This window comes from Carcharhinus amblyrhynchos, chromosome 3 (assembly GCF_965287045.1).
Source record: "Carcharhinus amblyrhynchos chromosome 3, sCarAmb.v2.hapA, whole genome shotgun sequence".
Classification (NCBI taxonomy): Eukaryota; Metazoa; Chordata; class Chondrichthyes; order Carcharhiniformes; family Carcharhinidae; genus Carcharhinus; species Carcharhinus amblyrhynchos.
In genome coordinates this window covers 37,020,365-37,034,885 of record NC_137326.1, presented here as the reverse complement: position 1 = coordinate 37,034,885, position 14,521 = coordinate 37,020,365, and the positions used below count along the sequence as shown (strand labels likewise).

At 45.1% G+C, this 14,521-nt stretch overlaps 1 protein-coding gene across 11 annotated transcripts in view; it reads left to right on the top strand.

The window, feature by feature from the left end:
* The first annotated feature begins 4,274 nt into the window (after positions 1–4,274).
* magi1b (membrane associated guanylate kinase, WW and PDZ domain containing 1b) overlaps positions 4,275–14,521 on the top strand; it is a 437,384-nt gene continuing 427,137 nt past the window's right edge. For 10 of the 11 annotated variants that reach the window (XM_080183290.1, XM_080183253.1, XM_080183263.1 and 7 more), the window contains exon 1: positions 4,275–4,630. In XM_080183290.1, coding sequence (XP_080039416.1) covers positions 4,342–4,630 — 289 coding nt within the window. In that variant the 5' untranslated portion in view covers positions 4,275–4,341. The remainder of the gene's footprint in view (positions 4,631–14,521) is intronic. The other variant, XM_080183271.1, reaches the window with a different exon arrangement.

The following is a 14,521-nucleotide window of genomic DNA, read 5'->3' as shown; positions in this document are numbered from 1 at the left end:
AAATCTGCTTAATTATCCTAATCAGACAAATCTGCCAATTGACTCCACTTTCAGGTCTCTCCTAAATGGGGTAATCACTGTGGGCGATTTTACCATTTTCTTTAAAGCACTGGGCAGACTTGAAACTGGGAGAGTTTCAGATCCATCTTTTGGTCATGTTTTCAGGCCGCTCATACGCAAGCCTGCTGCTCGCTGCAAACCTGAACATACCCGAAAGCCTGCAGAGGGAGGTAATGCACATGTGCAGGCCTCTGATGGTACACGTGCGCATTAACAGTAGCAGGGGTCTGACAGAAAAGAGAGAGTTGTCAGGCCCCGGCAGTGCAGACTGCCTGAAGCAACTCTCCCCCTGAATTTGCAGAGTCCCATGGCCCAAGATATAGCCCCCGCTGATCTTCCCGCCACACAGACCAATTGCGGATCCACTCCCCGCAACCGATTGTGGACCCGCTGCTCTCCTCCCACCAATCTCAGACCCACTGCCCTCCCTCACCGATAGCTGCAGATTGGCAGTGGGTCCCTCCCCCTTCCTCCTCCCCACCAATCCTCCTTTCCCTCCCCCACCCATCGATCGCTGCAGAATAGCAGCAGGCCCCCTCTCCCCCTCTGCACCACACCAATCCCCTTCTCCCTCTCTCCCAACACTGATCGTTGCAGACTGGCAGCGGGGCCCCTCAACCTCCCTCCTCCCATCGATCCTTGCACTATAGCAGTGACTCCCCTCTCCCTCCCTCCCCCCCATGATTCCCTCCTCTCCCTCCCTTCCCTCACTGATCACTGCACAGTGGCAGCAGGCTCTCATTCCCTCCTTCCTACCACCAATCACTGCAGAGTGGCAACAGGGTCCCTCCCCCATTAGCTCTGCCCCCCACTGACCCCTCCCCATTAGCCCTGCTCCACTTGCCCCTCCCCAACTGGCCTCACCCCCCCCCCCCCCACTGACCCCTCCCCCATTGGCCCCACCTCCTGGCACTTTGCTCTGGGCAATGCCCTGGAGCCTAGTTAGCATTGTCCAGGTGCCAGGGTGGCACTGCCAGTCTAGCACTGACCAAGAGGCACCCCCTTGCCTTCATCCTCCCTGGGGGACCTCAATGGCCTTTGGTTCCACCAGCAAAGCGAAGTCAAATGCTCCCTGTTCATGGGGAACATGGTTATACCTTGTTGGCCAGAACCTTTCCTGGCGAGGTCATAAAAGGGGGGTGGGCTCAGGCTTAATGAGCATCTGGCTCATTAAGCAGATGTAAAACAGCATTAAAATAAATTTCAATACATTAATCTGCCTCTTGCCCATTTCCGGCGAAAGGTTGACTGCGCTGGAAATCCGGCGCTCGTAAAACGGTGCTGGTCGCGAAAACCGGTGCCAATTGCACTAAACGTTTTATGCTCCACTTTACCACCACTGAAAACAGGTGCAATGCGGTAGTAATATTGTCTTCCCCACCAACTCATGCCCCCCCCCCATTGTCTGAATGAGTTCTTCATCAATAATCAGTTATTTTGGGATTTTACGAGATTCCTGTCACATGTTGTCCATTTGTGTGAAGGATAAGTGACTTCTCTAAAAGTATTGATTTATCCAGTGCATTTCAGAAAAATGCAAGTTACACTGTCTGGATACAGTGAACACATTTCTTTGAATTAGTATGTGCTGAATTTAAAAGAAAAATCTAAACTGCTTCTAAGATATATAGGGTGGCACATTGGTTAGCACTGCTACCTCACAGTGCCAGGACTCAGGTTTGATTTTGGCCTTGGGTAACTGTTTGTGTGGAGTTTGCAAGTTCTCTTTATGTTTGCATGGGTTTCCTCCCACAGTCCAAAGATGTGCAGATTAGGTGGATTGGTCATGCTGAATTGCCCCTAAGTGTCCCAAGATGTGTAAATTAGGGGAATTTGTGAGGTAAATGCATGGAGTTATGTGGATGGGGTGGGAGCTGGGTAAGATGCTCTGTCAGAGAGTCGGTGCAGACTCAATGCGTGGGATTTTTAGCTTCCCTTGCTCGAAAGCGGAAAATACCGCCCGAGGTCAATGGACATTTCCGTGGTCCTCCCCTCACCCACTCTAATTCCCATGGCGGGCAGGACAGTAAAATTCGTCCCACTGGGCAGAATGGCCTCCTTCTACACTGAAGAGATTCTATGGACTCCTCTTTTATTGTATTCTTGAATTCTCTGACCAAGGACTAAACGATTCAGTCACAGTATCGGCATAGTGGTATAAAAAACAAAGCGCTGAGGAAGGAGGGAGTGGGAGGAAATGACTCAGCAGGTCCAGTAATTTCATTGCAGTGTTCCAGAATCAGAGAATCCTGCCGAAGAGACCCTTCAGCCCATCGAGTCTACATCAACACATGAAAGGCCCTGCCCTGCTCATTTAATCCCAGTTGCCAGTACTTGGCCCATTATCTTGAATGTTATGACATGCCAAGTACTCATCCTGCCTCCGCCACTCTCCCAGACAGTAGATTCCAGACCATCACCACTCTCTGAGTACAAACACCTTTCCTCAAAACTCCTGTAAACCTCCCATCCCTCACTTTTAACTTGTGTCCCCTCATAACTGACCCTTCAACTAAGGGGAACTGTTGCTCCCTATCCACCCTGTGTTAATGTAAGCTTACTTGTGACAATAATAAATAAACTTTAAACAACCATGGAGAGTTCACATTCCGAGTTCAATGACACTCTGCTTAAGCACTGCTGAGGAGGAACTCTGAACCTTGCAGAGTCAATATGCAGGGTGGCATAGTGATTAGCACTGCTGCCTCACAGCACCGGGGACCTGGGTTTGATTCCCGGCTTGGGTCACTGTCTGTGTGGAGTTTGCACATCTGCCCCATCTCTGTGTGGGTTTCCTCCCACAGTCCAAAGATGTGCAAGTTAGGTTGTTTGGCCATGTTAAGTTTGATCCTTAGTGTCAGGGGGATTAGCTAGGGTAAATGTGTGGGGATTATGGCCTGGTATAGAGCCTGGGTGGGATTATGATTGGTACAGACTTGATGGGCCGAAGGGCCTCTTTCTGCACTGTAGGGATTATATGATTCTATGAAACCATATCTCCTGGATTAAAATTTATTTCTTATGGCCTTATGCAGGGCTCGCCAAATTTTCTCTGAACCCTCAGCCCTTGATGAATGCTTTACTCTCTGCACAGTAAGAAGTCTCACAACACTTCTTACTGTGTTTACCCCAGTCCAACACTGGCATCTCCACAACATTCCTCTCTGCATGTAGGACATTCAAGCATTGACAAAAAAAGGACCAATTGTAGCCCCTTCCAAGGCCAGGAGATGATCCCACACCATGAAAGGGCCTCCTTTTGCACTGTAGGGAATCTAATGCTTTTTCCCAAGGGTGGAAGAGTAAATTATTGGGGGAGGGGGGCACAGGTTTAAGGTGTGAGGGGCAAGGTTTAAAGGAGATGTAAGAGGCAGAGTTTTTACTCAGAGAGTAGTGGGTGTGTGGAACTCATTGCAGGGGTGGGGGGGGGGGGGGGGTGGAGGCAGTAGAAGCAGATACCGTAGTGACTTTTAAGGGGCATCTTGACAAGTACATAAATAGGATGGGAATAGAGGGATATGGTCCCTGGAAGGGTAGGGGGTTTTATTTAGTCAGGCAGCACGGTCAGTGCAGGCTTGGAGGGCCGAAGGGCGTGTTCCTGTGCTGTAATTTTGTTTGCTCTTTAGTGACTCTGTGACAATTGGAAGCAGACGGCAGCAGCGGGCTTTAGGACCTGGCTGAGGGGCGGTGCTGCTTGGCAGCAGTGGGTTGGGCGCCTGCGCCTGGGAGAGAGAGAGAGAGTTGTAGGAATTGGAGTGGATCCTGGAAAAGAAAGTCAGAGAGAGAGACTAAAAGAACTGCTGCCGGCCCTCCTCCATCTACAAGGTCTCACTGGGAGAAAGTTCAAAGTCTCCTCAAGTTGGGATAGAGAGAGGAACAGAAAGCCTCAAAACTTCTTGCAGCTGTGGTGTGTGTGTGTGTGTGTTTTATTTCTCTCCCCACCCCACACACACACACACACAGTTTCTGCTCTTTCCCTTTTGTTGGACAATTCTGGAGTCGGAGCCAAAGGGACAGGAGGTAATGCCTTTGAAAAGAAGGTGAAAGCTAATGGTGTTGTTGTTGACTGCAGCGAGTCAGCCTTGGGACTGTGCCTCACACGAGCTGCTCCAGAGGATGTGCAGGAGGGGCTGAGCTGGAGGTGGGAAGCTGGGCTGAGGGTTGGGTGGGTGGGTGGGGGGGCAAGAGATCCAACTTGCTGAGCGGAGGGAGGAGGAAGAGGTGGTTGAGCCTATGAAGCGCCTCTCACCTGCCTGTGCTGCGCTGCCCACCTGAAGCACCATGTCCAAGGTGATCCAGAAGAGGAACCACTGGAGCGCCAGGGTGCACGAGAGTGTGGTGTGCCGGAGCCGGCAGGGCGAGCTCAACCTCACCATCGCGGGCGGAGCGGAGAACGGCGAGTTCTGCCACCTGAGGGAAGCCCAGGTCGTCTGCAGCGCCGGCGAGCTGCGGGAAGGGGAGCTGCTGCTGGAGGTGGACGGTGTCCATGTGTCCGGCCTCCCGCTCTACGACGTGCTCGGCGTGGTCAAGAGCTGCAAGGGTCCCATCCGCCTGAAAACTGTCCGGCAAGGTAGGCAAAGTGTGCTGCTCGCCTGTGCTGGAGACAGGGCAGCCCGGAGGCTCCCGACAGCTATCCACACACTTGACTCAGTAGCATTTAAACGCTGGCAGATATATGATTCAGAGGAACTAGAAGCAGGAGGGAGCCCTTCGGCCCCTCGAGTCTGCTTCTCCATTCATTGTGATCGTGGCTGATCATCAAGTTCAATATTCTGATCCCCTTCCTCCCCCCCCCCCCAATCCATTGATCCCTTTAGCCCCAAGAACTATATTTTTTTCTTGAAATTCTTCTAAATGTAGCGGTTGGGGCGAATGGGATCAAAGGTTATGGGGAAAGCAGGATTGGGCTATTGAGTTGGACTGTCAGCCAAGATGGTAATGGATGGTGGAGCAGGTTCAAAGGGCCAAATGGCCTATTCCGCCTCCTATGTTTCTATGAAATCGGACAACGTTTTGGCCTCAACTACTTTCTGTGGTAGTGAATTCCACACGTTCACCACGCTCTGGGTTAAAAGATTCCTCCTCACCTCAATTCTGAAAGGTTTACCCCTTATCCTCAAACTGACCCCTAGTTCTGGACTCCCCCACCATTGGGAACATTCTTTCTGAATCTACACTGTCTAATCCTCTGCTAGAATTTTATAAGTTTCTATGTGATCCCCTTTCACTCTTTAAACTCTTTTTATTATTGTCAGTGCAAATCCCAGTCCAAAGTCAATTGTTGGGCTGACGACACAAGCTGATCGACCGAGTTCCTATTTTTAGAGAGCAGTGTTTTCATGCTGTTTGTGTGGAGAGATAGCATTCATTGGTCTGCTGGGAGTATGTGCAGCATTACAAGTTTTATATGGGATTTGGAAGCAGCCCAGGTTTACTCAAGTGGACTGAGCATAGGTAAATAGTGAAGAAACATAGGCAGCAGGCTATTTATTCCCAGCTGTACTCCTGATACTGCTGTGAGACAGAGGAGCAGCAATCTCGCACCTGTTTATAAACATGAGTTTGTCAAGAGTTGGCACTAAACCTACTGAAATTAACTGCTGGCTTTTATAACAGGGTCTTTGTATTTATTCTAACGGTTGCAGCTCTCACTGGTGGTTTTGGCACCTTATTGACTTCTCTTCATTTCCCTTCCTTTAATAACCAGGGTGGGTGGACCAGTTCAGTTTTACCCTTTGAAAGAAAGATTTTCATTCATATAATACTTTTCACGACCTCTGTGCACTTTTGAAGTGTAGTCGCTCTTCTAATGTAGGGAACACAGCAGCTAATTTGTGTACAGCAAGCTCCCACAAACAGCAATGTGATACTGACCAAATAGTCTGTTGTTGTGATATTGATAGAAGGATAAATAATGGCCAGGGCAGAAGGATAACCCTTGCTACTCTTCAAAGTGGGATCTATTGGATTCACTTTGAAGCAGACTTGTTTACTATCACATCTGAGAGGCAGACACCCTAAACAGTAAACCACTCTTGCAGCAGTTAGCACTGCTGCCTCACAGCACCAGGGACCCAGGTTTGATTCTTGGCATGGGTGGCTCTGTGTGGAGTTTGCACATTCTCCCTGTGTCTGCGTGGGTTTTCTCTGGATGTTTTGGTTTCCTCCCATGGTCCAAAGATGTGCATGTTAGGTGAATTGGCCGTGCTAAAGTAAAATGTCCCTTAGTGTCCAAAGATGTGTTGGTTAGGTGGATTAATCAAGACAAATGCGCAGGGTTAAGGGTTGGAGGAAGGCATGGTTTTGTTGTAAGATGCTTTTTCAGAGAGTCATTGCAGACTCACTGGGCCAAATGGCCTCCTGCACTGTAGGGATGCCATGGTTCAAATGTCATCTGAAATTTTGTACTTAGGTGTCTGGAGTGGGACTTGAATATACACTCTTCTCACTTTGATGCAAGAGTGCTTGCTACCAACTGAGGTATGACTAACAGATTTCTGTCCTGATACTCTCTGTGACAAGCCCTGACCTCATGTCTCCCACCAAAATGAATATTTTTTTTCACTGCCCTAATTTGGAAAATTTTTACAAAAACAAATGCAGGATTTTTGTGTAATTACTTTCTTTGAAAATATGGGTTCTAAGGAATTAATGCCTTTTGGCAAACTTTGTGGATGGTTAAGTGGTATTCAAGTTGAAATGTAATATGTACTGTGTTCTGCAGGAGAAGGTAAAGCTGGAAGAGGTTGGTGACCTGCCTTTAAATTGTTGCAAGTGATATTTTAATAATATTGACTGCAGGGTCCCTGTAGAAATACATTATCAATGTTATGTATAGCATATGCTGAGCAAGGAATGTCGTCATCAACCTGAATAGAAATATTTTCTCCCTTTTGTAAACCTAAAATGAATCCCCCTCCCAATCTGCATTTAGTGAAAGGAATAAGGATACAAGCTTTGCAATGGTTTAGAATTGGAAGCCAATCGCTGCTGATCTTTCAGGAATAATACTGCTGGAGAAGTGTGACCTGGTGAGTCAAAGGGGCAAGAGAGTGGGTGGGGAAGAGGGAGGATTTTGCACTTTTAATACTTAAAATATGAGGAGAGTTGTCTTTCAAGGCCATAACACATTCCAAATGTCTGATGATGATAAATTGTAAAATCAAAGCTTTTGTGCTTTGTGTCCCCTATTGTGTCTGTTTGAATGTGTCTCAGCACATTAAATGTGTTCTATAAAACATGTGCAGAAGAAGTAATTTCTCTTGTTTGGTAAATTGGAAGGAAAACAAAACTTTGCAGTTGTCCTTTCCGCCCTCTTTTTTGCTGTCATTTCTATTTCCTATAGTATTATAAAGCTTAAAAACTGGCCTGTTGCTATTGTCTAATAAGATCTTGCTTTAACAAAAAGTGGTTCAAAATTATAACTTCCACTCCTCCTTCCTTAAGCTGATTAAACCAGCATGATTATGTTTTCGTTTACAGGCACGGTGAATTTGATTTAACATATTGGCGCGGATAAATGCAAGTGCATTGAAGCATGTTGTTTTAGGACATATTTGTATTATAGATTAAGCTGGGCATATTTGGACTTTTAAGTGCAGATAATGTTACTCTTATGGAATATTCTCAGGTTATGTCGTCTGAATAAACATGGCTCGGTTGTCACAGGTTCAAAGGACGTCCCTAAGAAGGAGATTTTGTATCAATGCTTGGAATTCTGTGTCAAGAGTTCAGAGAAACATCCTTTTAGTAAAACAGGGCCAGTTTGAGAACATGGTGGCAGTTAAATAGCTAAATAACGTTACTATGTGTTGTGAAGTACATTCTAGTTACGAAGCAACTTTTTACTTTGTCTTTAAAGATGGTAGGATTACAGGACATTTCATCACCTTCAAAAATAAAGCATCGGTGTATTCATTCTGTTGCACTCAAAGGACAAAGTCCAATCTGGTCAAGCGTGTTTCTTGCTACTGTTTTTCTGACAGTGTCTGTTGAATTCACCATGGCATTGTGTGTTTGCGGAAGCTTGAACCCAAATGACTGTTTCAAAAACACAGATTATCCCACGATGATCTAATGCCCAGTATTGACAATGAAACTAGTGAACCATTCACCAGACAGAATCCTCCTACTGTCTCTTGCGATTAATTTGTGATCACTAAAGGTCTTGTCATATTGATTTGTGGAAAAACCTGACCCTTTTCCTGAGTCTGGAGATTTCCTGGGTTACCATTAGACTTCCTGGGTTACTACAGGTTGCACTCATGTCTTGATTCAAGGATTGCTTTCCAAATAGAAAACTAAATCTTGACTTTTTTCTTGCTCTTTCAATACACTGATGACGACATTTATTGTACATTGTGTCACTCAGCAATTCAGGTAAAGGAAGATAACAAAAGGCATAGGCTGTTTAGCTCCCTTTTTGACATTGAGTTAGATCATGACTGTTGCATACCCCAATTCCAGTTATCCACTTTTGTTCCAGATGCTTTTGATTTTTTTTATTTTGATTTATTATTGTCACATATATTGGTATACAGTGAAAATATAGCATCTTGCATGCTATACAGACAAAACATACTGTTCATAGAAAAGGAAACGAGAGTACAGAATGTAGTGTTATAGTCATAGCTTGGGTGTAGAGAAAGATCAACTTAATATAAGGTAGGTCCATGCAAAAATCTGATAGCAGCAGGGAAGAAGTTGTTCTTAGATCAGTTGGTACGTGATGTCTTTTTCCCAACGAAAGAAGGCAGAAGACAGCATGTCTGGGGAGCATAGGGTCCTTGATTATACTGGCTGCTTTTTTCGAGGGATTGGGAAGTTAGAGTCACTGAATGGGAGGTTGGTTCACAACCCTTTGTATGGTTTCTTGCACTTTCATTTAACATTTACTGCTGCTCAGTCCCATCATCCACAATGTTTTGGAAAATTGGTACCAAGTTTCTACTATTGTTTGGCATGAACCCTAATTTTAAGATTATGGCCAGAATTTTACCATCCCGCCTTCGTGGGAATCGGAGCGGGCAAGAGGCAGACCATTTAAGGTCATTTGACCTTGGGCAGGATTTTACAGTTTTGGTATGGGCGAGGCTGTAAAATCTTGCCTATGTCTTGTTCTGGATTTTCCGTTAAATAATTAGTTTCTCTGTATCTACTCTATTGAATCCCTTCACAAATTTTAAATACTTCAGTTCAATCACCACAGTAAAATTCACAGGAATATAAACCAAGTTCCTGCAAATTGCCTTCATATTATAATCCTTGAAGTCCAAGTATCATTCTGGTCAGGTAAATTGCAAGTTCGATGTCTGGCCTGAGTTAGTTCATCTGGTTTGGGTCGGTAGTAGGTGCAATCCAGTTTGCTCAAGTGTTCCAGGATTCCTAATCTTCATAACTGTCCAGAGACCTTTTTGTACATTACATACACGTGAACTTTATAAGCTGATGTCCTCCTCATCAATTTTGGTGGTCTTCAAGAAGTCACTATAGCTTCATAAAGGCTTACAGGACAGAAGAAGGCCATTTGTCCCATCATGTCCACACCGGTCAGCAAAGATCTGATGAACTAATCTCATTTTCCAGCACTTGGCCCATAAGTTATGACAATGCAAGTAAATATCCAAATACTACTTTAATGTTCTGACTCAACCACCATTTCAAGCAATGAGTTCCAGACTCCGACCAGCTTCTGGGCTTGTTTTATTCATTTATGGTATATGGGCGTCGCTGGCTAGTCCAACATTTATTGTCAATCCCTAGTTGCCCTTCATAATCATACATCATAGAACCCTACAGTGCAGAAAGAGGCCCTTTGACCCATCGAGTCTGCATGGAACACAATTCCATCCAGGCCCTACCCCCATCCTACATATTATACCCACTAATCCCTCTAACCTACACATCCCTGGATACTAAGGGGCAATTTCTTAGCATGGCCAATCATTTTCGAACACAATCTCACCCAGGCCCTACCCCCATATCCCTACATATTATACCCACTAATCCCTCTAACCTACACATCCCTGGACACTAAGGGGCAATTTCTTAGCATAGCCAATCAACCTAACCCACACATCTTTGGACAGTGGGAGGAAACTGGAGTACCTGGTGGAAACCCACGCAGACATGAGGAGAATGTGCAAACTCCACGCAGATGATGATGAGCTGACTTCTTGAATTGCTTGCAATCCCTGAGGTGTAGATGCACCCACAATGCTGTTGGGAGTTGTGGGGGTTGGGGGGGGGGTGGTGGTGGGAGGAGTTCCAGGCTTTTGACCCAGTGACAGTGGTGTTCACATGTATCTGATGCTCTTGTTGTTCTGGATGATAGTGGGCATGGTTTGGAAGGTGCTGCGTATGGAACCTTGGTGAGTTATGGCAGTGTATCTTGCAAATGGTAGACACGGCTGCCACTGTTGTTGGTGGTAGAGGGATTGAATGTTTTGTCCTGGATGGCATTGAGCTTGTTGTGTTGTTGGAGCTACACATCCACCAGGGGGTGAGTGTTCCATCACACTCCTGAATTGTGCCTTGTAAATGGTAGACAGGCTTTTGAGGGGTAGGGGGTGTTGTCAAGAGGTGAGTTACTCACCGCAGGATTCCTAGCCTCTGACCTATTCTAGTAGCCACCGTATTTATATGGCTGGTCCAGTTCAGTTTCTGGTCAATGGTAAACCCCAGAATGTTGATAGTGGGAGATTCAGATGCCCAGTGTTGAATTGCTAAATCTGTTTGATGTCCATCCCCCAAAGGTTTCTGTTCAACTCCCCTCTTAGCCTTTTATCTCTTACTATAAATCTATGCCCCTGGTTATTGACTCTTCTACTATTGGAAAAAGTGCTTCCTATTCACCCTATTTATGCCCCTCATAATCTTATATACCTATTATCTAGCTTCCTCCAACATAGTAGTACCACTTGGTTAAATAACAAGGTGAGGGGAGGGGTGGTGGGCATCTTAAACGAAGAGCAGGTGTTGCAATGGTCGAATAGTTTCACATTTCAGTGTAGGATCTGGAAATCACTTGAACAGGAGCTGGGTAGGTTACATAAAAGACCAGAGTTGGAGAAATCCAGAATCACTGGAGGATTGGAGCCCTGGCAAAGGTTACTGATACATGGAGGAGGTGAAACAAACAGTGAAGAGGTTTGAGTACAGGGATGAATATTTTAAATTTGTTTTTTAGATTTTTTTTGTGCGGCATGTTGGAAACACTGGAATGTCCGATGTGCTGGACTTTGGAATGTTTCACTTTCTGTCAATTTCACCAAGAACTGCAGCTACAAGGTTATCCAGAGGTCACGTGAAATGGTGACATAATCATGTTCACTTATCTCATCAGGGATTAGTAGACTGGCAGAGGAGGAATGTTTACTATTCCATGGTTGTGTCTGATTTCAAAGTTGAAGTTTGAGCAGTTGTGTTCTAGCTCTCTAAGGAGTTTGTGCTCCTGATTTTATTCCTGAAAAGTCTGGGGTGCAGTTGTCCTTGGCAATGTTTCAGATGCAGAGAATTTTGGCCTTCCATGTTTTTACAGTTGTGGCAGATTTTATTCTTGTACTGGAATTATGGGAAAGAAACTTGTGGTAAAAAGCTTCAGTCGTGTTTTTCAGCCTGCAGCTGAATTGGAGGAAGATAGGTAAAAATTTGAACTAGGAATTGACGAGTCTTACATATGCTAAAATTAATATAATACAGACCGAATATCTCTTCATAAAACTGAACATATCCAAAAGACACTTTCTTGAATCTCATCAGGCTTTAGCACGGGAAGTCTAGTTGTCTGTCTGCACTATTTACCATGCGATTTTAGTGGCGAACATTTCAGGTATCCTTTGTTTATTCAGTGATTTTACTTTTAGTCTACCTCTACCCTAAGAGTAAGTTATTGTAAGTTCATATGCAATATCCGAAATCAAAATGATCAAATCCTAAATGCAACTGGCTTTGAGGGTTCTGGATAAAAGATACTTCACTTGTAATTGAACTGTTGGGGTAATTTTTGTTTGAGCATTTTTCTCTTTTGGTATGCTTGTGAAGCTAAATGATCAGTCGTGTACGTTTGTGATTGCCAGCCATTAATACATACTGTTGGGTACTGAATCATAAGAACATAAGAAATAGGAGCAGGAGTAGGCCATCTAGCCCTTCGAGTCTGCCCTGCCATTCAGTAAGATCATGGCTGATCTGTCGTGGCTCAGTTCCACATTCCCGCCCTTCCCCCATAACCCTTAATCCCCTCGCTTATCAAAAACCTATCAACCCACGTCTTAAAAATATTTAGCGAGGCAGCCTCCACCACTTCAACGGGCAGAGAATTCCAGAGATTCACCACCCTTTGAGTGAAGAAGTTCCTCCTCAACTCCGTTCTAAACCGCCCCCCCTTTATCTTGAGGCTGTGCCCCCTAGTCCTACTGTCCTTTCTGAGCGGGAAGAGTCTCTCCACCTCTATCCTATCCATCCCATTCATCATCTTATATGTCTCAATGAGATCTCCCCTCATTCTTCTAAACTCCAACGAATACAAGCCCAGTCCATTCAGCCTCTCCTCATAGCTCAACCCCCTCAACTCCGGCATCAGCCTAGTAAACCTCCTCTGCACTCCCTCCAAGGCCAAAATATCCTTGCGTAAGTGCGGCGACCAAAACTGCACACAGTACTCCAGCTGCGGCCTCACCAATGCCCTATACAGCTGCAGCAAGACCTCCCTACTTTTATATTCAATCCCCCTCGCTATGAAGGCCAGCATCCCATTAGCCTTCCTGACCACCTGCGGCACCTGCAGTCTGGGTTTTTGCGACTCATGCACAAGGACCCCGAGGTCCCTCTGCACCGTCGCCTGCTGCAGTTTTTCGCCACGTAAGTAATAGTCCTTCCTACCATTATTCCTACCAAAGTGGACCACCTCGCACTTGCCAACATTAAATTCCATTTGCCAGTTCCTGGCCCATTCACCCAGCCTATCTAGATCCTTCTGCAGACTCTCCACACCCTCCGCGCAATTTGCCGTTCCACCAATCTTGGTGTCATCAGCAAATTTTGACACCATACACTCGGTTCCCTCCTCCAGATCATCTACATAAATGGTAATCCCATCCCCATAGTCTGTTGGCATTGGAGATTAGAACAATATGACACAACCACTCTACTGTCATCTGGTGTCTTCTTCATACTTGGTGTGTAGCTTAGGGAATTGATTTTTTTTAAAGAAATCCTGTGCATTTGTTCCTTTTTATCCTGTGATTATATGAATTCCTGTTTTTTTCTGTTTGCTTATCTGTACTTTCTCTCTCCTGAAGTCTTGATCATCTATTCTGAATATGCATCTATGCGGGCAAGTGACAACCACATGGGCAGGTTATGAAGAAATGACCTGGCACACTCTCTCTCTCCTACTGTTGTCCTTTCCTTCTTTGACAAAATTCCTAGCTCACTCTTAGTATTTCTCTAAGCAGCAAAGTGACACTGAGCTCGCAGTCAGAAATTGGAGCACACAGCTCCAATTTCTCTCTTTGTGGTGGAGCTCAGATCAACAATTCTTTCAGACGTGTTAATTGCACTGATATTCTGGGCTGATTTTGCCTTTGTGCCTTATCCTGAAGAAGCATCAAGAATGTAGCACACATCAAGCTTTTCAAAGGAAAGGTTTGATAGTTTGAAGGGTAGTAGTGAAAGAAATTTTAACATTAATGGAGCATGCCGGTTGTTTGACAGCAAACAGAAAAATACAAACTGTACGTCACCATTTGTTGCTTTATCTTTCCCTTGAGAGATGATGAGTTGCAAAAGTTAAAAACATTTTTTGTTTTACGTCTTGATGTTTATTTTTCTGACTGCTGCACTTACACCTGACTTTTAGCTCTGTTGATTCTCAGCATTCTAAAATCTCGAGCATGCATTACGGATTTTGTCTTGAGCTTTTACTACCTTGGTTCTTTAAATCTATTTATCCTGTTTTGAGTAGCCACTCCATTGTCTGCACTTCAATCATAACCCAGGTTTTGAAGGCCCCTAATTCCATGCTAGCATGTTGGACTGAGCCTACCTCTCAACATTCCACCTGTAGCCATCACTCTGCAGTATATGGTGGGGTTAAATTAGCCATTAGGATTCCCTATTTCTGATCAAGGCTGAAATACACGTCAGTCACCCTAAGGTGTCAAGGTATGAGCTTTCTCATCATATCATCATTATCGCTCACCTAACACAGTACATAATAGAAAGAACCTTGTAAAAATCCTGGGGCAGATGACACTCTTAAGAGGTCACGGTTGTACAATATTGTTCTACCCTGTAAGGTCAGTAATATCACTTGGAAGAAAACCATAAGATATAATTACGGCAGCATAATGGAATAACAGAATACAAAGCTTAGGACCAGGAGCGATTCGGGCTGTATGACAGCAGCAACAGCTTGACACTGTGCCTGCCCTCGCTCCATAACCTAGTTTCTTCAAAG